Consider the following 26,996-nt stretch of genomic DNA (forward strand, 5'->3'; position numbering starts at 1 on the left):
GCATGCTCCTCTCCAACCTGCTGTCCCTCCCTCAATGCCCTCTTGCTAAATGAAAAGACTTTTTGGTATTTGGTTGACTTCCAATCGTTGCCAAAAAATGCTCCAATATCTTTCATGCCACTAAAATTCCTCTTGATACAAATGCAATATGGTTTCAAGAATATTTAATTTTAGGCCCATAGTATTTTGATATGCTTGTGATAGAAACTCTAGCTAAGAATTCCTGGATGAAGAACCAAGCAAATATCTGACATAGAGGGTAGAAACAGATTGGTGTTTCTTAACTATAGAGTCTTTTTTTTTTAATTCTACTCAAGTGTTTATATTAATAGTGGTAAGAACAACAAGAAGTGGTTAAGGTCTTTACATCCCCTCAATTACTGTTTGCTTATTAATGAATAAATTATCTATTTTGTACAACACTGGGTTTTACTTCTGAACCTACAATTTTATATTTGTCCCTTAAGCCAAGTAACAAATTTACTAACACGCAGTGTGTGTGTATATATATACACTTTCATAGAAAGACATTTCACTTGTATGAGGGAAGGACTGAGGCACCATAAATACAAAAGATTAGAATTTGCATTCACTTTGATCATGCATGAAATACAAAATAATTTTTTGCACAGAGGTAAATGATTAATCAAGAGTCATACTGTTGGCAAGTCTTCCTTTGGCAACATTATCCTATAAGTATTTAGGACTACCTATCAACTTGAACTTTCCTTCAACTCACCCCTTTTACCTCTCTGTGAAGTAGTAAATCTTCTTGGGAACAAAAGGCAGGTCTGTCCAATGAATGAATACATTAGATATTAACAAATTCAAGTCACTTTGTAGAATGTGCTCAATGTTTCCATCTCTGCTAAAATGGTTTGAGGTTGGTAGGGATAATATTATGACTGCCTGCTTTTTACAGATATTAAAAGCAACTCTACAGAATAATTTACCTGAGAGCACACAGTTTAATAAAAAAAAGTGGACCAGCAATTCAAATTCATGTGTTCCCCTCAAAATTCCAGAATGTAAACATTTGCTCACTTCTTGCAGCCATAGCGCTTCGTAAAATGGTCTGGAGCTGCCAGAAAAGCAGTAATGTCTGACTTTCTGCAAATTTACAATACCCTGTGTGCCTTGCCTAATTCTATCTCATTCTTTTTTGTGTTTCTGCCGTATTTTCTACAATCTCCTGATAAGTTCTTTGAGAGAATAGATCATAATCTTTAGCCTCTGTGGAACTGCCAACAACTACTAGTACAGAGCCAAGGAACTGTAAATTTCTTTTAAACACTTGTTCATTCACTAACTAGAGGCAAAAGTTGTGGGAGGCCCAGTACAAGGCTGGGAGGAAATTTCACAGCACAGGAAAATTGAGCTTATGTATTATCCAATTCTGTATTTTATAATTATATAGAAGTTCACAGATTTTCTTTCCTATCTTCAAAAAAAATATTGCAACAATTTTTTTATGATACCATCTAGTATTTTCAGTGAAACAGAGTCTCAAACTGCATTGATGGGGAAAATAACCTTCCTGGATTTGATTTATCTGTGTGTAAATATATTATTTTAAATTGCAATTCCAGCAATTTTACTTATAGGAGTATTTCCTAAAGAAATAACTCAAGTGCATCCCCCAACTTTCAGTTTTGACACATAATATTAGTAGATAACCAAAACACTAGTTACAATACAAGTTTGCAGACTCTGGAAACAGTGTGTGGGTTAGCCAAGTCAGTTCTTTGTTTTCTAAATAACTTTCATATAATTGAAAATTGCTTCTATATGTTTTACTGTTTCTATTTTAAGGTTAGCAATTTCTCCATCTGTGCCAATTAAATTTAGCTTGAAGTAGTCACGTACCTTAATCACATGATGCTTTTCTTGGAACACAGGAATCTTAAACATTTGGCACCAATACGTTGTACCTTTGTTTGGGATGGGGACCTGTCTTAATAAAAAGGGAGGGGGACACAGAGTCACATTCTGTTTGTCATGTCATTTTAAATACAGTGATGTAAGCAAAAACTCTCACATACCCTTTAAGTAAGACCATTCTTATGGTCATAAAACCTAAAGAAACTTACGTCCTGATTCACTAGGTCAAAGTATGGTAAGGCTGTAGGCAGCACGCTGGTTTTTTCAGGATTCAATAATCGCAGACTCTTGGTGCCTCGATTGGAATCATGGTACTTGGGGCCGGCTTCTCCCACATCTTCCTGGTGGTAGGCCCAGATCACTCTCACGGTGCTATCCTGATGATCAGACATGGCATGTTACCTTGCAGAAAAGCACTTTCCTCACCTGATTTGAGTTTAAAGAGCTCCATTTAGAGCCAAATGTAAAAATAAAGAGAAAAATGACAGCTGCAGTTGTCAACCTGGTCTTTAACATTGATTTCATAAATTTGATTAAGTCATTAAGGATCCAAATAGGTGAATTACCTTTGGGAAAGAATTATCATTCTCAGCACACAAGATATGTGTCCCCAGATTATACTTTTCATGAATCAATGTCAAGCCAAAATTCTAAATCAGCAGCTAGTAGTTAGAAAGCAAGTGTTCTTACTGTGTAGCAGGAACTTTGGAAAGTTAAAACCTGCCATAATGTGATGGAACATTTGGAGGGGTGGGGGGTAGAATTCAAATTGAATGAAAATTAAAATGACCAGAAGATTTTTCCTTTCACAATAGGTTTTTTTCCAGTCATACATATGTATTTACAGAAAGGGCAAATGCAGAAGGCATTTCTGATTCTGGACTTGTTTTTTTATAACAGAGGCAATCCATAGTCACTTTATGACTCTTGGGAATTTCCAAGGGACTGGAGTACCAAATTAGGGAAAATGCTATCAGGTGCAACTGGTTTCTGAACCACCAAGAGAGATTGCCCAGGGGGATGTGGGGTGGGAAAGGTTTGATCAGGTACAGAGAAACTGTTCAGTCCTTCCTCCCACAGAAAAAGGTGCTTTTGCCAAATCTTAATAAAACTTTGAAAACAGACAATAAAGCAAAAGCTATTCATTCTAAATGTTCTCTTTGCTATATTCTTTCTTAATAAGTCAAATGACTATAATTATTTTTCCAATTAAAGTATAATTGCACTGTATATTACACAAAAGTGATCCACATCTTTACATGTGTGCTTTTTTCCTCTTTTACTCCTCTGCTGAAAGTTAATCAGAATGACTTCAGATTTTTTATATTCCCATTTTTAAAGTCCTAATTTAGTGAATAAAAAAGAAAATTTTATTGTTCTATGCAAAATGAAATTAATGCAAGCAGTTCATGGAAATTTCCAAAGCGCCACATGAACTACACGTCCCCCAAATATTTAATTTGTGTATGCATAAAGATATTAATTTTGCATGAAAGCTGAAAATAAGAAATCTCATATAATATGCCAGCAGGTGATTATAATTAGCTGACTATTCATCTTGACTTTAGAAATTTACAAAGATGAATCAGTTACAAATCAGATGAATTATATTCTAGAACTTGGACTCAATTCTTTCTTGAGTAATACATTTTTTCAAAACTTTATTGACAATTTTTACATTTTACAGAGAAGTTGAATTTATAAGTAAGCTTATACAAACTTTAAAGGGCTCTTCAAAATGTTAAAATCATGCAAAGCTACCTTTACTGAATCTATAGTACTGGAGGGGTTTTTTAGCTTTTGAAGTGATTTTCAAAAATAGTCCCAAAACCCATGTGACTTTGTTGTCAATTCTTCAGTACTTATTTCTTTTATTCTCACAAGTATAAATGTACAATTTATTCAAACATGCATTCACTCATACTGTCCTTACCGTTATGCTCTTGTCATTTAGGTCACATGTATGCAGTTCTCTGGTAAATTCAATTATTGTGTGTGTACTGTTTTCCATGGCATACTCTAGGTGGTAATCTTGCTGAGTATCTTTTTTCAGCTCTTTATTTGCATTTGTAAAATAATCCTGTGGAAAATATTTTTTTTTAAAAAAAAGAATAGTCTAAGTATAGAGCGTAAAGAATTTCAGAGAATTTATAGAACCTGAAAATCACAATTCTAGGTTTTCTTAGTACAAAGTCTTTTACCTAGACCCATTTTATAAGTCCTGGAAATTTCCTCCAGAAAAAGGCAGTATAGATTTATAATATCATAAAATATTAAAAAAAAAAAAAAAGAATGAGCAGGGCACAGTGACACATGCCTGTGATCCCATAGTCTCTGGAGGCTGAGGCAGGAGGTTTGCAAGTTCAAAGCCAGCCTCAGCAAGTTAGTGAGGCTTTAAGCAACCTAGTGAAACTCTGTCTCAAATGAAATAAATAAATAAATAAATAAATAAAACAGGCTGGGGGTGTGGCTCAGTGATTAAGTGCCCCTTGGTTTATCTATTTATGTATTTATCTATAAATAAATACATAAATAGATAAAAATTTTTAAAAAAGAATGAACACTCCAGGTCACTGAGGATTTTCCCTTCATTGTACAAATGAAAAAGGGGACTAATGTCTTACCCCAAAGCGAAAAGAGCTAGCATCAAAGCCAGAAGCAGCCCTAAGGTCCACTCTTTCCAATATCACACCTGGTGAAGCATCCCTTCACCTTCCATAAAAACCAAGAGACCCATGGGAAGGATTCAGAATGAGCTTTAATGGTGCATGCTTATTATAATGAAAAATAATGAGAAAATATGCAAAACAATGAAAGTAGTTAAATTACAGGATATTGGGAAATCTAGGGAAGTTTTTTTTTGTTTGTTTGTTTGTTTGGGTTTTTTTTTTTTTTTTGATCAGCCTTAGTTTCCTTACTAAACTTGCTCAGTAGTGTACATACCACTTCTGGGGGGGGCAGATAGGGCAATGGTCAGAACATGGGCTTTGAGATCCAATGACTAGGATCTGACTCCTTACTGTCTCCATACAACCTTATAGAATTATTGAAATCAAACGTTGAGAGCTTTGGTTTTAACATCAGTAAAATGGGGGTGGGGTGTGTGTGGAGTGTGTGATAGATATTTGTTTCTAGATTTTTGGACTATAAAACAATGAAATTTAGTAGAGGTGCCTACCATGGTTAGTTCCCATTCCATGCTAATTTTCTTTCTTCTTTGGCAACATAGTTTATTTTTTCCCCCCAAAAAATATTTCCCTATGCTCTTTGCCACTGGTTTACTATGCTGAGAGCAATCCTGATATTAACGTTCACTAATATAACACACAAAACTTGCCTTGATTATACTTCTTAGTACCCCAAATATCTTGTTTTTGAAAAAAAAATGAAAATGTTCTAGAATGTACATGCTGAGTATAAGTAGTTTTATTAATATTAAAATTAATTTAAGACTTCATTAATATTCTTGACTGAGAAAATACTTTATTCAAAAAAACTTAAAATTCATTCATTAAAATCTTAAAAATTAGAAAATTTTTTTACACTAAAAATTTTTTTAAAAGTCTCTGAAAGTCACCCTCAAATGGATGGCATTTGGGTCTTTTATTCCTAGCACCTTTTTATGATAATTATCAAGTGTGGATAAATTTAACATCTGAGGTCTACAAATTCTTTAATATGGTCAACCCGAAACTACTTTACCCTGGTAACATTAACTACAACTTATGTTCTACATACCTGGCCCTGTTTAAGCAAACTACATGTATTAACTCATTTAACTTCCATATGGAATCTACAAGATGAAACTATTTTCCCATTTTGCAGAAAGACCCAGAGGCAACATATCCAACATTCTACAGCTGAGACAATGAAAAGGCAGTATTCAAATGCTAGCAGTCTGACCAGAGGTTGTATCCTTCTTCACTACACTGTAGCCAACACTGTTGGGATAGAATAGGTGCTTTATTCCTGTTTATTTTTTCTGTCTAGAGAAAAGAGCTACATTCGGGTTTTTTGTTTTGTTTTTGCTTCATTCATTTTGTTTTACAGAAAATGTTACCTTTATGTAGCTAAAGTTGGGGTTTGATAAAAATTTTACTCTGAGAACCAGGCTGCAACTGTTAAAGCAATTTAAATGAAGTACTAGTATGCTACTGAGATGGGCCCATTTTCATCTCATACATTGTCAACGGGAAATGAAATGACAAAGCTTACGAACAAAAGATTTAGATCAACTGTACTTTACACTAAACTCAGATTTCATTACATTATTCATGCAATCACAGCTTTTGCAAACAAAGAGAATCCAACAGAAATTGTAATCAGTTGAAAGAGTAGAATAATTATCGTAGTCTGTTTCCAAAACCATTAATTCCACAAAATTTCTAGCTTGCTTGCCAATTTTCCATTCATTCTATTTCCACTCAACACCATCAATTCCTTCCAGCTATTCTACCTTTGTATGGCTTTTCAGATAATTTAGCTATGAGGAAATGGGAGAAGCTTCACTCAGCTTTGCTGTGATCCCTTGAGCTCATCTATCCTGTGCAAACCAAATAGCACCTGATATTGAAAGACAGTTGTCAACTATTTCAAAGTTCTAGACCCTGAGGAAAATGTGATTGTCTAAAAGGAGCAATATCTTCAAATTTAGTGAGGGAAATATGGTTGGATCTTATTGAAACTAAAAATGTGAATTAACCTAACCATTGCTGTAATTGCAGCATATTTTTTTTCTGATTTTTCAAACTTTAGGGACTATTCTGGAGACATAATCTTCAGTTTTGATCCTACTATACCCTCATTATCCAAATAGTGTACTTATTCACAGGTTTACTTCAGCTTGGGCCCTCATTAATAGTTGGAAATCCACAGGCTAATCTTGTTTTCTCAAGAGACTTCCCAACACGAATAGTCTAAACCTTCTCCATACAAGATAACCAACATTTGTGCACCCTGAGCTTACATCTCACATCTCACCTTAGTGAGAGAATTTTAACTATGATACATGAGAGCTCCTGCCCTGGCTTCTTTCTATCCTAGAAATATCCTTAATGTAATCATAAAACCTACTCAATCTAAAAGAAAGCAGGAAAAAATAAATAAATAAAACGTATGAAATGAAAACAAATCAAAATGAAATGAGGGAGAAATATCACAACAGATTTTAAGACATTCAAAGGTCAATGATATCTATAACTTGGTGCCAAAAAACTAAATGGATAATCCAGATGGGAAATAAATGCCTTGAAAGCCACAAGCCAGTAAACTCTCAAAAAACACAGATACTGTGAATAGCCCTACAACTTACTAATAGTTAAAGACCTTACTACAAGAAAATTGTAGGCCAAGATGCATTCACCTGGAATTTTACCAAATATTTGAGCAACAGAAAATACCAATCCCTCACAAACTTTTCCAGAAAATAAAAGAAGAGGGAGTACCTCCCAAGTCATTATTTTTACTCCAGCATTATCCTAACACCAAAGCCAAAGATGTTACAAAAAAGAAATTATAGATTGATAGCTCTCATTGGACCTAGATGCAGATTTTCTTTTTTTTTTCTTTTTATTTTTTTTTTTGGAGTTGCATTTTTTTTCTTTTTTTATTGTTGGTCGTTCAAAACATTACATAGTTCTTGATATATCATATTTCACAGTTTGATTCAAGTGGGTTATGAACTCCCATTTTTACCCCATATACAGATTGCTGAATCACATCATTTACACTTCCATTGATTTACATATTGCCATTCTAGTGTCTGTTGTATTCTGCTGCCTTTCCTATCCTCTACTATCCCCCTCCCCTCCCCTCCCCTCTACTCTCTTTACCCCCTCTACTGTAAATCATTTCTTCCACTTGTATTATTCTTCCCTTACCCCTCACTTCCTCTTGTATGTAATTTTGTATAACCCTGAGGATCACCTTCCATTTCCATGCAATTTCCCTTCTCTCTCCCTTTCCCTCCCACCTCTCATCCCTGTTTAATGTTAATCTTCTTCTCATGCTCTTCGTCCCTACTCTGTCCTTAGTTACTCCCCTTATATCAAAGAAGACATTTGGCATTTGTTTTTTAGGGATTGGCTAGCTTCACTTAGCATAATCTGCTCTAATGCCATCCATTTCCCTCCAAATTCTATGATTTTGTCATTTTTTTAATGCAGAGTAATACTCCATTGTGCATAAATGCCACATTTTTTTTATCCATTCATCTATTGAAGGGCATCTAGGTTGGTTCCACAATCTTGCTATCGTGAATTGTGCTGCTATGAACATCAATGTAGCAGTGTCCCTGTAACATGCTCTTATTAGGTCTTTAGGGAATAGACCGAGAAGGGGAATAGCTGGGTCAAATGGTGGTTCCATTCCCAGCTTTCCAAGAAATCTCCATACTGCTTTCCAAATTGGTTGCACCAATTTGCAGTCCCACCAACAATGAACAAGTGTACCCTTTTCCCCACATCCTCGCCAGCACTTGTTGTTGTTTGACTTCGTAATGGCTGCCAATCTTACTGGAGTGAGATGGTATCTTAGGGTGGTTTTGATTTGCATTTCTCTGACTGCTAGCGATGGTGAGTATTTTTTCATGTACTTATTGATTGATTGTATGTCCTCCTCTGAGAAGTGTCTGTTCAGGTCCTTGGCCCATTTGTTAATTGGGTTATTTGTTATCTTATTGTCTAATTTTTTGAGTTCTTTGTATATTCTGGATATTAGGGCTCTATCTGAAGTGTGAGGAGTAAAGATTTGTTCCCAGGATGTAGGCTCCCTATTTACCCCTCTTATTGTTTCTCTTGCTGAGAAAAAACTTTTTAGTTTGAGTAAGTCCCAATTGTTGATTCTAGTTATTAACTCTTGCGCTATGGGTGTCCTATTGAGGAATTTGGAGCCCGACCCCACAGTATGTAGATCATAGCCAACTTTTTCTTCTATCAGACGCCGTGTCTCTGATAGATTTTCTTAAAAACAGCAATAAAGGTATCTCTTAGCAGACAGAATCCAACAACATTAAAAAGGGGCAATATATCATGAGTGCAGAGTTATTTAAACATTAGAAAATCAATCACACAAATTCATCATATCAAAAGTCTAAAAAAGAAAAATCATATGATAATCTCCATAAATGCAGAGAAAAAAACATTTGAAAACATTGACATGTGGCACAAATCTCTCAGTAATATAGCAATAGGTTTGTCCTCTATCTTATAAAGAGTACCTATAAAAGGCCTATAAATAGCATCATACTTAATAATGAAACACTAAATTCTTCCTAAACTTAGGAAGAAGCCCTGGGATCAAGGCATCCTGCTTTCTACTTAGAGAAAACCCCACTGTTGGTTATATGCCTCTGACAGTTCATTTGTTCTCAGTTCCATTTTCTCCTCCCAATCCCTAAAAAAAAATTTTGGCTTGCCATTGTCATCTTCTGTATTCATATTTTACCCTTTGGTAACCTCATCTAATCCAAGTTTTAAATAATCACTTTTAACTCGGTATCATATGTCCAAAAGTTTGTTTCACTTGTAAGTCTTACTATTGTTTCAAATGCAATAAGTCCAAAATTGTACTTAATCCTTTACCTGTAAGATTTGTTTTCCAGATTTTTTTTTTTAATTTTACGGCCACCCTCTCAACTATCCAAATTCAAAACTGCAGTTTTCTTTAACTTCTTTGCTACTACTGGTACCTCCACAGAAAGGCTCCTATGAAGAATTCCTTTGAAATAATAACCCACTTTATATTTCTATCTCATTTTAATTTCCATCTCAGTTCAGACTCTACCATTTATATACTTCTGTCAAGATCTTCCTTGTAAAATCATTCTCAATGCATCACTGCAATTTTGTCACTAGTATATAGTATAACATCCTAAAGTCTAGTTTCCCAGTTCCCTAAAATTCAGCCTGACCTGGACTTTCAGGTTATCTACTGTTTGATTTTGTCATATAACACCTATTTTCTATTTATGATTCCCTTCAATGCTAGACCATTTTCTAGCTTTTTGCTTTTGTTCACATTCTTCCTCTCTGTCTCTCCTACTCTTTTTAAAATTATTTTTTAGCTGTAGATGGACAAAATGCCTTTATTTAATTTATTTATTTTTACGTGGTGCTGAGGATCAAACCCAGTGCCTCATGTGTGCTAGGTAAGCATGCTCTACCTCTGAGCCACAACCCAGCCCGTCCCTTTTAATGCCACCAAGGCACCTCTCCATGAACTCCATCTATTGAATCCCTTTCCTTTAAGGCTAAGGATTCCATTTCCTCTGTGAAGTGTTCATTGATCCTTCCCATGGGAAGTAATTATTTCTTTTCTGAATTCTTATTCCTCTACTTACTTCTTCATGTAGTATGCATGTGATATATTGTAGACATTGGATTATCTTCTCAACCATGTGGCAATTGACTAGAAACGGCTAAATCTCATTAGTCCAGTTATAAACATGCACCATTAGAACAGTTGTTCACACTGTAAAATGGAACCCCCCAAAGCAAGTTGATAGATTATTTCCATACTTGCTCTCAAATATATTTACATATGGTTAAGACCTGGTGTGAAATGTGTTTAGCCAGAATGAGTTTGAGGCCACATGATTTGCCATGGACACACATCTGGCACTGAGATCCGGAAATGCTGTATGACCTTTTAGCCCCTATGTGGACATGAATCGTAGGAGACTGACATTAGTATTTAGAAAAAAAGGATTTATGCATGCAACAATTCTGAAATCCTTTTATACAGGGAGAGCACTGCCTATCTATTTTAAATAATAAAAAAGTCTGAAAGAAACCATGTTTAAGAATGTGTTCTAATTTATATCCCCAGACTGACGTGCATATTGAAGATGCTCTTTGAATATGTGTACTTTAAAAAGGAGCATCTACCTTTCTTTAATGAAGAGATTATTTTGAAAATAAAAGAATGCAAGAACTGTCATGTGACATTCTTGTCTTTAAGGTGGAAGAACAGTTCAACTTGATGAGACACAAATATTCCTCAGGGATACCTTTTGTCTTCCTTTGGTACTAAGAAAATAAATGGATATCAATCAAACACAACTTTAATGGTGCCAAAATTATACAGCAAAATTACATATTGGCAAATATTAAAGCAAGTTACTTGAGGTAAAAGGGGGAAAAAAGGCCAAGAAACAATTCTGGGCTCCAAAATTCATGCCATTCAACTATTTTTCCTGGGAGAAAGAAAAGGAAGGAAAAATGACAGCAAACCACTCAACGCATGCTCTGTCTTGAAATGAGATGTTGAGATGCAGATTGGGTAAGTCTAAAAATAAGTTGGATGAGTTAAGGAGTTTCCAGACAGTTTGACAAAGGGATAATGTTATTCAATTGGAATAATCATTGGACTCGTTATTGTGTTATTACTGTCCTCTAGAAAAGAAAACAAAATAAAACTGAAGAATGAAATGAACATAGTACAACATTGACCAAATAAGTGTTCAAATACAGATAAAGTCACCTACAAGTGGATATTTACAAAACAATAATATATAGTGCTTTTCCAGTACATTCTTAGTATATCTGATCTCCACCTTTAAAATCACCCCACTCTCTGTTTCACTCTGTAAATGGATATCCATATATACCCACTGTGAACTCCATGCCTCAGCCATCTTCCTACAGAATATTCTAGGAATTTTCAAATAAAAGTAGAAACGTGTATCACAGTACACATTCATTGTAATGGCCTAATGTCACGATCACTATAAAAATGTGATTATATCCTATATATTAAATATATCATATAAATACATACAGATTCTATATTGTAAATGTGTATTATATAGATCATATATGTTTATATAACATAAAATACTGATAGATAGAAGTTCCCACAAGAATCATTAAGAAGCCAGGCGTGGTGGCACATGCCTGTAATCCCAGTGGCTCTGGAGGCTGAAGCAGGAGGATTGTGAGTTCAAAGCCATTCTCAGCAAAAGCAAGGTACTAAGCAACTCAGTGAGACCTTGTCTCTAAATAAAATACAAAATAGGGCTGGAGATGTGTCTCAGTGGTTGAGTGCCCCTGAGTTTAATTGCTGGTACCCCCTGCCCCCCAAAAAAATCATTAAGAAAATGGACTTAAGAAGAGAATCATGATTCTATGCAAAAGAGTTTAACAATAAAAATATGCAGTTTTTTTGGCTTTTTGTTTTAGGTTTTTTGTTGTTGTTGCTGTTGTTGTTGTTGTTTGTACTGAGAATTTACCTCAAGGGTGCTTAAACAGTGAGCCACATCCCCAGGTCTTTTTATTTTATTTTATTTTATTTTTAATTTTTGAGACAGGGTCTCATTAAGTTCCTTAGAACCTCACTAAGTTGCAGAAGCTGCTTTGAACTTGCCATCCTCTTGCCTCAGCCTCCTGAGTCACTGGGATTCCAGGCATGTGCCACTGCCTTTGACAAATATGGTGATTTTTAATAATGTAAATGTAAAGGCTGGTATGCAGAGATCATGTTAGTTTGTACTTAAACCACTTTAATACCTTGAAAAGTGAAATGTGAAATAGTTACCCCATATGAATTGCTTTATGTGCATTTCAATCACATTTAGCTGAAGTACTTAGCTCAGCTTCAATATGGATTTTCCTTGGGGTATTATTTTTTGCTTTCATTGTGGAATAAATATTGATCATGTATTTCTCTAGATAAAATACTACCTGGCGCCCTTGAAAATTTGAGTATCTAAACCCTAATGATAGAGTTAATCTTCTGCTGTGTCACAAAAACATTTCTCCTGAAACATGCTCTCACAAAAATCCTTTTTTCATTAGAATCTTTTATGCTTTGAAAAAATTGTGAAATATATAATTGAGGTTTCAAAATACTGTGTGGCAACTGTAAAATAAGTCACCAACAGCGAAGTTGGCAGGAAGTTGAAATTTATCATTTAACATCACAGCAAGAATTACTGTCACTTTCAAACTAAGATAACATACCAAAAAAGCCAGCTTTGGTAATCAGCAAGATTGCTGTGACCCCTTGTTCAAAAACATGATTACACAGATGTTAAATTGGTTCTCATTGTCAGTCTTTTTTTTTTTTTTCCCTGTCTCTCTTAAATAAAATCTTTGCTACAGAATAGAGCTTTGACTGGCACTGTGTTAAACAGGATGAATTGAAAACTCTTATGGGTGTAATAAAACATATGAATAGACTTTGGTTCAGCTTGAAGAACTGAATGTAAGCACAGCTGTGGGACAATCCTTGAGAAAAATGTTACCATCTGTCATCATTTTCTTCAACAGGTGCCTGCAGTTTTTCTTCTGTTTCTAAATCTCAAAAGCCTTGTTAATTCAAACATTTGTTTGTACTATCTATTTCTATAATAAGTGTTATGGTGGTTTAATAATATTGATAGTATAATAATAAATATTTTCATGGTAAAGAGAATCTTTGAGCAGAAAAATATCATGAGACTGTATAAACAACCTTTATAAACACAGTTCTCAGGTTTCAATAACTTTAAAAAGTCATTTCTTTGTTAATCTTAGAAATCTAAATGGAATGTCAAAATAGAAGAGGATTGCACTTTAGAACACACTTCAGATAAAACAGAAACTCTCCAGGTCTAATCACGGATCTTTCAAATGCCTATCAAAATGCTAAAATATGAACCCACAGCCTATGTTCCCAAAAGAAAGATGCCCATTTGAGCACCCTGGGTGTTCGGCAAAGGCCACTTTCTGAAACACTTATCCTGGATTTTCTGCCACAGCCAAACATCTCATTTTAGTTTTTATGTTGATTAATTTAAAACTTTTCACTAAATTATAGAATTAGCAGAGATACATAATAAAATCAAAAGGTTCATTGTTTGTCTCTAATAATATAAGTCAACAGAAAAAAAACAAATTCAGTTTTCACCATTCAAAGAATATTCTTTTTCTTTGCCCTATTCCATCATCTAAATTTAAACTTCTCCAAACTATCCATAACCATTTTATGCAAGGAATAAAGTTCAATTTTTCTGCCTGCCTGCCTGCCTTGCTCATTCCCTCCATCTCTCTCTCTCTCTCTCTCTCTCTCTCTCTCTGTGTGTGTGTGTGTGTGTGTGTGTGTGTGTGTGTGTGGTGTACTACTGTGGCTATCTGTGAAGAATGAAGAGGAGGAATACAGATGGTGGCCTTGAGATACCTGGGAGTGCTGTGGTGGTCTAAAAGTCTTGAGTTTGAGAAGTAGTGGTAAAACTGGAGAGAAGTGGGCATATCTTAGATTTGTGTAAGAGGGAAAGTCAATAGAACCTTAAGATGGGTTTTTATTTTGTTTTTAATTTCTTATTTGTTCTTTTTAGTTATACATGACATAGAATGTATTTTGACATATCATACATACATGGAGTATAGCTTCCTATTTTTGTGGTTGAACATGATGTGGAGTTACACTGGTTGCGTGCTCACATATGAACATCGGAATGTTATATGTAGGATTAATTCTACTGTCTTTCCTATTCCCATCTCCCTTTTTTCCTCCCACTTCCACCTGTCCCATCTCAGTGAACTTCCATTCCTCTTCCCTCCCCACCTGTTCTCCATTGTGAATCAGCATCTGCATATCAGAGAGAACATTTGACCTTTGGTTGTTTGGGATTGGCCTATTTCAATTAGCATTATAATCTCCAGTTCCATTTATTTACTGGAAAATATCATAATTTCATTCTTCTTAATGGCTGAGTAATATTCCATTGTGTATTGTACCATATCTTTTTTTTATCTGTTCATGAAGATGAGTTTTTAGATAAAGGGTTAAGGAAAGAGAAGAAAACCAATCCCTCATTTTTTGACTAGAGCTAACAAGAAGTGCCATTTACTGAGATAGGGAAGGCTGGGAACAAACCATGTTGAAAGTAAATCACATGAAGTCTATCTAAATACTGGGGTGGGCAGGTCAGGAGGTGAGACTGTGCTCCTAGAGAAGGCAAAGTAATGCACCCATGGGAGGCATAAGAGGGGTTTAGAAACTCACCAAGTTTACATTTGCCTTTGCTCTTGAGGCCCTCCAAATTCTTGCTTTCAAGCATATGTAGTTGGTAAAATATTCTTTTCTTCTTTATTATTCTTCAGATTTCAAGATGAATACATAGCGATTGTAAGTAATTTAAATATACTAAAGTTTATAACAGGGAAGGAGACTAAATACTCTTGTGTCGTTGGAACAGTTCATTGCACACAAAGACTAGTTGTATTTCTTGAGATAAGTTTAAAAAGCAGTACAGACAGTTTTGTGATGGCTAATTATCTTCCCTTCTGTCCACTTTTTGAATAACCTAAAAGTATGAATGTGGAGTGAAGTTATTTCCAGCATCACACTCAAGGGAACCCGAAAAATGCCTAACTCTGGCTCTGACCAAGGAAGATTTCTCTCAAAAATAGTTTTTCAAAGAAACGATCACAAAGCATTTACACTTAGAGTGATAAAGCTCCTAGCCTCACCAGGCAACCCGTTCAATTTCAATATCTCTGGTTGTCAGGAATGAATTTCTTATACTAAGTTAAAATCTTCCAACATTAATTAGGATCTACTAATTGCGCCGCCTCCCTTTTCTGGAAAATAATACATAGTATCTATTCATTATTTTTTGAGGAAGACTGTTTATTTCAAAGACAATCATCATTTCTTTTCTGATTATTGTTTCTCCAGGCAAAACACTGCCAGCTAAATCTCATCCTAATGCTCAGATTTCCAGCAGTTTCAACCTCCTTGTAGTTCTCCTTGGAATGCTCCCACTTACTCACATGCCCTTTAATAATGCTGTTCCTAGAAGGGAACCTCTGATCAGCCTAGGACAGGGTGCTATGTCAACACTACATTCATTAATGTGAACAGTAGAGATTATAAGGTAATATAACATGTGTTTAGCAGCCACATTATAGAGAACTTAAAATGAACTAATATTTAGATCTTTTTCATACGAATTCTGACTTAATACAATGTTACACATTTTTTACATATATAGCTAATTTTACTTGAAGCAACTTGTTGAACTTCACTTATATTCACAATGAATTTTTTTTGTACTACAGATTGATCCCGGGGGTGCTACGTGCCCTCCCTCCCTCCCTCCCTCCCTTCCTTCCTCCCTTCCTTTCTATTTCTTTCTTTCTTTTTCTTTCTTTCTCTTTCTTTCTTTCTTTCTTTCTTTCTTTCTTTCTTTCTTCTCTCTCTCTCTCTCTCTCTCTCTCTCTCTCTCTCTCTCTCTCTCTCTCTCTTTCTTTCAAAGGGTCTTGTCAAGCTGCTTAGGTTCTCACTAAAATGCTGAGGCTGGTGGCCTAGAACTTGTGATCCTCCTGTCTCAACCCCACCACCAGGGTTGCTAGGATTACAAGTAAGCCCAACTCACAATGAATTTTTAACTTTTATTTTCCATTTGTTATGTTGGTATAGCACTGGCTTTTAACCTCATTTTGTAACCTAATGTAGCCAGTCTACTAATAGGTTTGGGGTTTGGGTGTTATATTTTTATAAATACAATTTCATTAAGCCATCATTAACAAGGGTATCATGCAAAATTATGAAAAATCCCTTACTATCACTCCAATGCAATATTTAATACCTCAATCTACAGATGCAGCAAATCAAATGCAAAAGGAAATGCAGTTTTGCTCTAAGCTACGTCTATTCAAACCATGCTGGCCTCTATTCATTAATGACTGCAAAGTCATTCACAAATCAATTGCTTAAAGCTTGGTCTGGAATTGTCTCAAATGCTATCTATCTCCCCCTCCTATACATTTAATGTACACTTTTTTCTCAAGTTGAAAAGCTGCAATTTTTGTCTTCAATTACCAATGGTAATACCTCCTATTTATGGAGTACTTTTGACATGTCACATACTCTGGAAGAGATTTTACGTGACTCCTTCATTCAATCCTCACAAAAACCCATGATCATGAGCTCCCTTCTGCACAACAGGAAACTCCCTAGGAGAGGTTTAAGGAGTTTGCCAAGGGGCACACAAGGAATAAGCTGCAAGCAGTGCTGGGACTCATACCCAGTCTAGAAGATTTCCTGGTCTTAACTGCTCAGCAGTTATTCAGCAGGTATTTCTTGTGCATCTGCCAAACACAGGGAATTGTTCTTGGTACCTCAGGAAGGTTTGGCAGCAAGGACATAGTCATCAGATTGCAAATGTTCCATCCATGCCCTAATAAGATACTAATTATCCACCACTCCTATTGCTCCTCTTCTTCTTTCTGCTGCTACTATAGCTTGAGGGCATTTCACTGCTTATTAGCAATCTTGGAGAATGGGGAGGAAAAGGAAAGAATATCTATTTATGTAATGAATGACATGTGATAATTTTTTCCAAATATGAAGGGAATCCATTTTGTTATTGTTAATTCTAATCAAAGATCTTAGATCTGAACACTTCTGGACTAAATAAAAGTTAAGAACTACCTGGTACTCTCATTTATTAATGAAATGAAATGATGTTACTTTGCTACCCTCTGATCATGCATAACTAATAAATTTAGACTCTGTGTGGGTACCCACTCATTTGCTTAGAAATACAGCAGCTGATGCCAACTTGCAAAAGGTGTATAGGAATGGCAGAGGGTTATGGGGAGGAGAGATTCCTAATTCAGTACATTTTGAAACACACTTCTACTCTCAGATTAAAAATTGCTTCTCTTGTCTCAGCCTGTAAATTTGAGAAAATACTTAAATGAAAATACTTTCATTTTCATTAAACTGATCTCAGAAGGGTTCCATGCCAAAAAAACCCCACCTTATTTTAAAAAACTGATGTTAAATCTGCAAGCATATGGTAGCCCTAGCTCCAAACATCAACTGGTCAGTATGAATGGTTCTTTACAGAATCCTGCTTTGTATCCCACGTCCTAGGTCTGCAATTTCTCAAGATTTTGCAGGTTGAGTTACAGGATCCCTATCAAAGAGTCTGACGACATAAAGTCAGCAATTACCAAACCTGTCTCTGCATTGGAATCACCTGAGAAACTTGAAATATATCAATGATTTTATCCAATTAAGTGAGATTGCACTTTCATTGGTTTAGGGGTTGTGGAGGTAGGAAGAACTAAGAACTAGAGATTTCAAAATTTTCTTTCAAAAATTGCATGAAAGATGGAAATCTTCCCCCAAACATGTGTTGTTGTGTTGATGTAGCCTCAAAGACCTTCAGCTATCCATTATTATTAAAGATTAGAAAGGATATAGAGAAAAACCTTCATACCTAGTATTTAAAAATAAACTTCTAGGGAGCTGGGGTTATAGCTCAGAGGTAGAGCACTTGACTAGCACATGTGAGGCTCTGGGTTCACTCCTCAGCACCCCATAAAAATAAATCAATAAAAATAAAGGTATTGTGTCCATCTACAACTAAAAAGGAATATTTGAAAAAATAAAAACTAAACTTCTACAAAATCACCAGCTTTGGAGCTTGAAAAACTCTGTTTGAGCTTACTAAATATCATTGTAACAATGCACACAAGTAGAAAAGAGCTCATGAAATTTGGACACATTTGAAAACCCATTAGTTATATTTTCTTCAGGTAGACAGTTTCCTATATTGAAGGTCTTCTGGGTTCTTTGATGCCTGTGCCAGATTATCTTCTTCATTTTATGTAATATTTTGAATTGTAAGCTCCATGGTTAACTTCCAAAGACAACCTTCACAATGTAGGGCATGTGTTTTTCTTTGTGTTTTGATTATTAACACACTAATCCAGAGTCACTCTTTGACAACACTCTAGTGTAATTCTTTGCACAACACTTAATAATCCCTGGATTCTTGTTTATTTATTTGCTTACTGCTACCTGTATCAAAGTACCTGCATTCCAAAGTATACTCCTGATTTCATCTCACTCAATGCTATGTCCCTGGCATCTAGAACTGTCAATGAACATTCAATAAATACTGGCTGAATAAATAAATGAACATTCCATTATCTGTCTGTAGGTGCTACACAAACACAGCCATGTGAAAACCACAAGTGATTTCCATGCTGTGTGACCTGAAGCTGAGGGTCTGTACATCTACAAAAGGAGAGAAACAAGATAGTAACCTCAAAGAGGTATTGCGAGAGTTATACAAGATAGCACACTTTAAGGACTTACTACAATATGAGGTGTAAATGAAGAACTCAGTGAATGAAATAGCATAAAAATCATATCATAGAAATGTATTTCTATGACATTTACAGTGGAAAAAAGGTAGTAAGAGAAATACTCAGAAATACATATTTTTTTGTTATTTAGAAGAAAGCTAGAATATGTTTCTATGGAAGCTTCTTATAGAAAAAAGTGCATCAAGCCAGGGTTCAGAGGAAATAAATCCAGACAGCCGTGTGTGGCCTCCAACGAGGCTTTGAGAGTTATCTAAGGCTTAGTTTCCTCACCTGTAAAATTGGGTAGAAGGTTTGAGGGGAAGCTGCCAAATTCAGAGCTTTTAAGAGGCAGCAAGTAAATCACAAAACATCAACACTTAACCTATAAAAGCAAGAATGGTACAAAGATTGTAATTCTGGCTACATTTGATGGATAAGAATGATGAATAAATATTTACCAAATATAGTAAATTATATTTGGTCTGTACATTATTTGTATAGCGCTCAGATGCATGATCCTAATTCTACAGTTAATAAAATTATCCATTTATTATCCATTTTGCAGAAATATTTGCTTATATGCTATATGTTCTCTTTATATGAAAATTTTGTTGTTGTTTGGTTTATTCTAGAGCTGAACAAGTTTAAAAGGTATAGATTTGGAAGAAGCTCTCTAAGGAAATTTTTTTTTGCTGAAAAGTTCTTTAGTAGGTACTTGCTTTAACTTACAATAAAAAGTATTGTGAGGCATCCATGTACTGGGTTTTTTTTCTTATTACATGTGGATCAAACATTTCCAGAAATACCATGATGTGTAATGAATTCATCCCTTTTGCCAGCAACTTTATTTTAATAGGGCCCCATTACAGACGATGAATCACTAAACTACGGTTCAGTTTCTTTGAAGTGGACTCTTGCTTCTCCTTCCAAGACCCCAGAAATATGCTGTCTGCGGTCTGAAACTTTCAACTCCATTTGTTAATTCAGGTGCATTGTTGCCTTGGCTGTTAGGTCCACTTGTTTCCTCAGGCTAATTACGAAATCCTCTGCTCTGCCAGGGGGGGACATACAGCTGAAGAGCATCAGCGTGCATTTGAACACTGAAGCATGTGTCCCCATTACTAATGCACCAAGCATGAAGCCTGGAAAGGTCCCTTCTTCATCTGGAAATTGGGGGGCATCATCCCAAGACTTATAAATATCTCTTAACAAAGCTGCAGCTGAGCTGTGTCAGGGTTGCACACTTTCTTCATCTTTCCCTTACAGCTTTCAATTTGCTTTGCAAACATTTCTTTGTTGCCGTTGGCTGGGGTGTGCTTAAAAGAAGCACATCGTTAACCACAAAGAATGCTCACTGTTTTCTGTGATTTCAAATCAGTTCCCAGCACTTCCTCAGAGAGTAGCCCCAGCAGCAATTACTCTGCCGCTGAAGACACTTCTCTGCAGAGAAAGGGTTCCGGTTTTGAGACAGCCAACAAGCAAGGCTATAACAAATGATGACATATGTTTCAGCCTCCATTCATGAGTGCTTTATACCCCCATAGGAAGGGTGAATCCATTTTTGTGCAAATTCAACAGGCACATCCCACAATGCTGCTCTCTTCTCTCCCTCACACAGGCTGGGCATTCATAGCCCAGATTACTTGCCTCAAATGGGCACTCACAGTTGCTTAATGGTTCGGGTGGGGGTGGAGTTGCTCTGTCAAAAAGGGGCAAAGAACAAGGAAAGGACGCGCTCCATCAGGAAAATGAGTTGAGCTGATTCACTGTGACAAAAGAGTGAGGTTCTGGAAAACCAAGGCAAAAAGACAGACTGCTTCCCGCATCCAGGCCCCTGTCCAGGTGGACCTTCGCAGCATCCTAGAGGGGAAGTTTCCATGCTGCTCCAGAACAATGTATTGGGTAGATTACACCAAGACAGGCTTCACACCTGAATCTTTCTCTTTCTCTCTCTTTTCTCTGCCTTTTGATGTCACCTAGTCACCCACCCTTAGAGGTACTATCCTCAGGCAGGGTCAGAGAGGTTATAAAATGGGCAGGGCAAATTTTCATAATTATGCCAGGCTTCTAGGCCAAGTTTGCTGCCTTAATGCAAGGAAATTAAAAATCTGACTTTTTACCTCCATAAGCCCGGACTGAGCTACAGCTAGGCCCTGAGTTCAATCCCCAGTACTATAAAAACTTTTTTTAAAATAAACTTGTTAACTCCTTAAGCTTACAGGCAAATGTCACACTGCCCTCTAAAGGTACTCTCACTGGACCTGACCCTTAACTAGTAATTGGCCACCACTGAAAACTATGGGGCTGCCAAAGTTCAGAACTCTTACTGGAGGGAGGGCGTGAGGGGAGGAGGCCAAGGGAGTAGGGAATAGGGCAGTGGAAAAATTACCAACTGTTCACCAACTCTTTTATTTAATATATATTTTTATTTGTTCTAATTAGTTATACATGTGTTCACTAACTCTTCAGAGTGGGGGTTTATATGTCAGAGGGGGGGAGGGGGAACCAGTGAATAAGTAAACATTGCCTCTCCATTTAAGCAGAATGGAAAAAGAATGGATACATGTACATAAGCACTAGAAATTGGTGGTGTGAAGGAGACTCTGGCAAGTAGTAAGGATGGGTGTGATAGAAGGTATTTTCCAAGGACAGCCACACTAACATATTCCATTCCCATGATGTTAAGGTGGTGTCTGTGCTCCTGGAATTGGTGAGCCTGTGGCAAGAGCAGAAGACACACAGTATGACTCAAAGGCTAAGTCATCAATTGCTATTCAGCTTCTGCCAGGGATTTTTTGGAATGTTCACTCCTGGGACCAGCCACTGTGCTTTTGAGGATGTTAAAGAGCCACATAGAGAGGCCACAATCCCACCCAAATCTGGGTGAGCACCCACCAATAGCAAACATCAACCGCCAGTCAAGACATTCAGGTGAGCAGCCTTCAGGTACTTTCAACCACTGCTTTTGGAGTCAATACAGACTGGAGCAAAGAAGAGCTGTCCTCACTGAGCCATGCTCACCTTTCAGACTCCTGAGCAAAATAAGGGTCACTATATTAAAAATACTAGGTTTTGGGTGTGGTTCATTATACAAGAATTGATAGCCAAAATAATGGGCAAGAGTCCCTGACACTGGACTTGTTTCCTGACACAGAATAAACCTGGTCCAAAAAGAAATAGGATTTTCCTCTCTGCCTTTCATGGGTTTTCATAATTTGCATTGGTTCTTTATTAATCTTAACTTTTTTCATCTTGGCCCCCAAATAGATTGTCTATGGGATATATCGCAACTGAAATTGTATGTGTGTGTTCACACTTTGTACAAACTGGAATTATTGTCAGTATTTAGTAATCAGAGTATTTTTACATTCTCTCTATCTTGTAAGCCTTCTCTTTTCCTCTCCTATCCTCCCTTCCCTCCCCTCTTTTCTCTCTTCCCCCCCCCTCTTCTCTCTCTCTGTCACACACACACACAAACACACGTGCACACACACACAATATGAATTTCTGTCTTTTCTCAAAAATAAAACAAACAATCTGGCAATATTGAGTTTGCATTCCCCCATAACAGTAACTCACTTGCAAAAACTTTCCCTCAAAGCTGTCTACTATCTGTTGCAGTCTGCCTGATCCACTCAATCCCATGCCACCCATTTCTCTGCTGACCTCTATAAGCATTTAGGCTATTTAGTCAACCATTCCCTACCTGATCAATTAGAATTTACTCTTAAATACAGTTTTCAAGTTTAGTGCATCTCATTAGAAAAAGAAAAAGAACAATTTAAAAGATCTGAAATTGAAGTTTAAAATTATGTAAAAAAGGATGAAAGAAAAAAATATGTGGAAAAGGCACAAATGGCATGACTGGGATGTCAACTTGGGTCACATCATATAGCTTGATGCCACTGTCCTTCTGTGGCTGCTGCACTTAGATTGATGCCCCAGGAACTAAGGCTTTTTCATTGTTCCACAAAAAGTCTGTTTTCACTAGGAGAAAAATTATACAAAATCCAAAGTCATCTAATGAAATCACATAGGTTGTACTTAAGAATCCTATTTATTTTTGGTATAGTTGCTAAAGATGATCTTATCACATATTGTGTGAAGAATCTCAAATAGTATCTAAGGAGAAAACTCAATTTCAAGCATTGAAAAATTGAATCACATAGCCTGGATGATCCTGCTGGAATTGATATATTTCTTGTATTTTACATTATTTAGTATTTTTCATGTAACCAGAGTTTTTAAGTATTTCAAGCAAACCCTTCATTTAACTGATTAGCATAATTTAATATTTTTAAAATCACTGGAATATTTAAGGAAATGGAAAGGTAAAGGATGTTGGTCAAGTGAGAAAAATCGTTTCTACATGAAAATAAGGATTTTATATCATGTGGAATAAAAAATAAAGAAGAAAATTCATTTTTTTCTTTGCTCATTAAGTATATTGAGAAAGTGCCCAGCTCTTGATTATATCATGGTGGTATATAATCACAATTTATATATATTCACAATTTATTTAAAAAAGTTTCATGTCTCAACATCAATCTAAAAAGCACTTAATTAAGTCTTATGCAATCTTTATAAAGAACCACCATCAATGTGAAAATATTCTGCAGTTTGTAAAGTCTGTTTGTGGTGGTTCCATTAAGGCAAGCTGAGTCAGGATCTTACTCTTAATTGTTTGATATCAAATTGGGTAGACTTTCTAGAAATGCTACTCTTTGACAAAAATAATAGCAAGTTAACTTTTAAACTATGCCTTTTTGTATAATATTACCAAAGTAAGATTTCTCATGCCCTCTTTTAGGAACATAAAAGGGTAGTTGCTGGGCCTTATACTCCTCACCCTACAATAGGCTAAAATGGGTATTTAAGTATTGTCTATATCACAGAAGAGTGAGTCTTTCAGCCCATGAGGACCATGTTTGGGGATCAAATCCTTGGTTCACAAATTTAATGCCTGAGATAGTGCAGAAGAAGAAAATTTATACATTAGTGACTTTAGCAGAGTGCAATCCTCATAAAACTTTCTTTTATTGGAGTCGTCATAGAATAGCTCCTTGGGGAGGAAACAGTGAATTTATGAAAAAAAAATAGATAATAGGATGGTTTTGAGCTTTTATTGCTGTCACTTTATTTTTAGCCAAAGTCAAGATCAGGGGTTCAAATGTGATGGCACCTCAGCACATAGTGGAAATTGAACTTAGAAGTTGGGATAAATTTACTGAGAAATATATTCAGAAATCCATCAGGAATATTGGTTTTCATACTATCAAAGCCTTAAGACAGTGTCAGAACAATTGAAATTTTCATATGGACTTTCTGCAAAGGGTAGTGTTTTGAGATCCTTTGTGTAACAAAGAGCGTACACTCACCACAATCCAAAGGTGGTCAAGATCAAACAATGATGTCCAGGAAACCTAACCAGTCAGTCATTCTAATCGTTCTGATCTGTCTTTCCCCTGTGCTTAGTGACTCCTATGAATAGGCAGCGTCGCTTCTGCACGACCCCTCCACCCCCAAGCAAATCTACAGCAAAGCAAATCAATTCAGTTTGCTGCTTCTTAGAATAAACGAAATTGTGTACCACTTAATAGGGGACTTTGTCTGAGGATCTTAGATAATGAAGGTGTCTGCAGTTTCCTAAACAACACTCGGAATAACAAACTTCCTTAAGCGATTCTTAAGGACCTTTCTTTTACTAATCTCTCCGGATAAAGTAGCTAACATCAGCCTCGCGCCTGGAGGCTGCAACATAGCCAGCAATAGGGCCGTTCTGAGATTCCCAACCCCAGACAGCAAGACCGCAAAATACCAAGCTTTCTCCCCGGATCCTCGCCCAGAGCCGTCCCTTAGGTCTCCAAAGCTGGGGTCCCGCTCCTTTCCCATCCGGAATAAATGGGGATGCTGCGTGGCAGGTGTGTACGTGGGAGATTTATTAAGTGGGCGCTGGGGCAGGAAAGCGTTCAGAGCAGGAAAACTGCCTGAGCTCACAGTGCTCAGCTTCGCGGGACAAAAACTCCGAACGCAGAGCGCCAGGGAGGCGCGAGCACCATCAGCTCCGCTGGTGCAGAACCTGACCGCAAAGGTGAGAGTGCGCGGGGCTTCAGGGACCCAGGGTTTCCAAGCTCGCCCGAGGCGAGACCCGGTGGCCCCAGGGTAGCCTGCATTGAGCCCTCCTCGGGATAAGGACTGGACCACCCTGGCGGGGCGGGAGCCGGAGGGAACTCTCTTACCTGGAGGTAGGGTCGCCCGTGGGTCACACCGCCCACGACGATGTCGGCCGCGGCCATGGTCCCGGTGGGCGAGAAGCCGAAGCCCACATAGCCGGCGGTGCGCACCTCGAGGCGGAAGGCAAGCCGGCTGCCCTGCTGGCCCCAGCCCAGCCAGTACTTGCCCTCCGAGTCGAGGACTGTGCGGTGCGGGTAGGAACGGCCCGAGCCCCCCGCGCCTGTCCAGGGGAGCAGCCCCCACAGCAAGAACAACGGCCAGCAGCGCATCCTCCGGCGCTTCCTGCCCGCGGGCACCTGGGGTCCAGCCACTGGGCAGCAGGAGCAGGCACGAGGAGCAGGCACGAGGAGCAGCAGCGAGCGGGAGGACTGGGACCGCCCCTGGGGCCGGCTGTGCGCGCCCGCTCGGGAGGGCAGGATCTGCTCTCCCCGCCCCGGGTGGCGGGCCCCGCGCGCCGGGTCCCCTCCAGTCCTATCTACCCACCCTGGTGCTGTCTTGCCTTTCCCTCGATCCACCTGCCGCCCCCTACCCGGGCCCCGGGCCCCGTTGGGTTGTAAGGAAAGCGAGGGGCTTCCTGAAACAAGAGAGGAAGAGGCAAAAGCTGAGACCAGGGGCCAGGAGCAGAGGGAAAAAGAGGGAGGAGAGAGAGTCCTACTTGGGGAAGAGCCTGGGCACTTGGTGAAGGGGGTTGGAGGTAGGGGAAAGAATGGGAAAGAATGGGAAATTGGGATTGAAAAGCACATTTAACAGAGGAAGAAAGAGTTGAATAAGCAAAGAGGTTGCCCTGGAGTGTGGTGGAGAGAAAGTTGAGAGAAAGCCCCCTTCCTCTATCCTTGAGGTGGATTTTTCCAGAACCATTGTATTCCGAAGTGCCCAAGTCCTCATGGATGAAGCTGTGTACCTCCCCTAGTGCATTTCTTTTAGGCTTTAGCCCTTGGGGTCCCAAATCTTGTTCTTTACATCAAGTCATCAGAATGTTTGCCTTCTGCCTGGATTTGTTTTGCTTTGATTTGGTTCAGTTTGGTTGTGATGGCACAAATTTTATCTACTTTGTCATGCACAGAGTAGGTCATGGTTGATTTTCATTTGAAATCCTCTTTTTCTGATATTTCAAATTCTGGCCCTAGGCATGTTTATCAAAATGTTGCTCTGTTTTTTGCTTCCACCTTTGAACACAACACTCATGTCTTCAGAATGCTGAATACTCCATATGGCAGATATAAATGATCTTCTTTATTCATTTATGTATACTCTGCCATCTTTCAAAAAAATAGTTATAAGGTAGCTTACAACAAAATATAAAAAACAAGTGAGAGGACATCAAAATAAAAACATGGATAAGAGGAATACTACAACTACCTACTATTTACTTCCGATTTTGAGGCTCCGCACAAGCCACTATACTTCTTATTCTCTGTCCTCAAGTTATCATATTCCAGCCTGTTTTTTATGACTCCTGATTTATCTTCCAATTTCTTTCCCCATAATTTTTCCAAAAGTATCAGCAGGCATCTAAACTGTTAATCTAAGAATTTAAGCACATGTGACCATATCTAAAAGGTAACCTTTACATGAATCTGCTCACCTGGGGCTTCAGGAATTTGTCTAGAAAAGGATTTGTCCCAAGGAGAGAAGGGATCAAGGTCCACAGGTTTATCCAGTGACAGTACCAATACCAGAGAAGAGTGATCCGGAAACTTTAGGATAAGGGGAGCTGCTGGTGCTGTTGCTCCAACAGGACCCACTGGGAACAGGGGCAGCAACATCTGCCAGCAACCCAAGTGTGGCAGCCCT

The 26,996-nt window shown here is 37.6% G+C and overlaps 1 protein-coding gene across 1 annotated transcript in view; it reads right to left on the reverse strand.

Moving 5' to 3' along the window:
* The window catches only part of MOXD1 (monooxygenase DBH like 1), an 84,592-nt gene extending 58,892 nt beyond the window's left edge, over positions 1-25,700 (reverse strand). Inside the window, exons 1-4 of the mRNA XM_081295355.1 lie at positions 25,208-25,700; positions 3,815-3,961; positions 2,091-2,258; positions 1,867-1,950 (exon numbers count right to left, since the gene is read on the reverse strand). Of these exons, the coding sequence (XP_081151481.1) occupies positions 1,867-1,950; positions 2,091-2,258; positions 3,815-3,961; positions 25,208-25,471 (663 nt within the window). The 5' untranslated portion in view covers positions 25,472-25,700. The remainder of the gene's footprint in view (positions 1-1,866; positions 1,951-2,090; positions 2,259-3,814; positions 3,962-25,207) is intronic.
* Positions 25,701-26,996: the final 1,296 nt, after the last annotated feature.

This window comes from Spermophilus citellus (assembly GCF_964194105.1).
Source record: "Spermophilus citellus genome assembly, chromosome: 5".
NCBI classification, from domain to species: domain Eukaryota; kingdom Metazoa; phylum Chordata; class Mammalia; order Rodentia; family Sciuridae; genus Spermophilus; species Spermophilus citellus.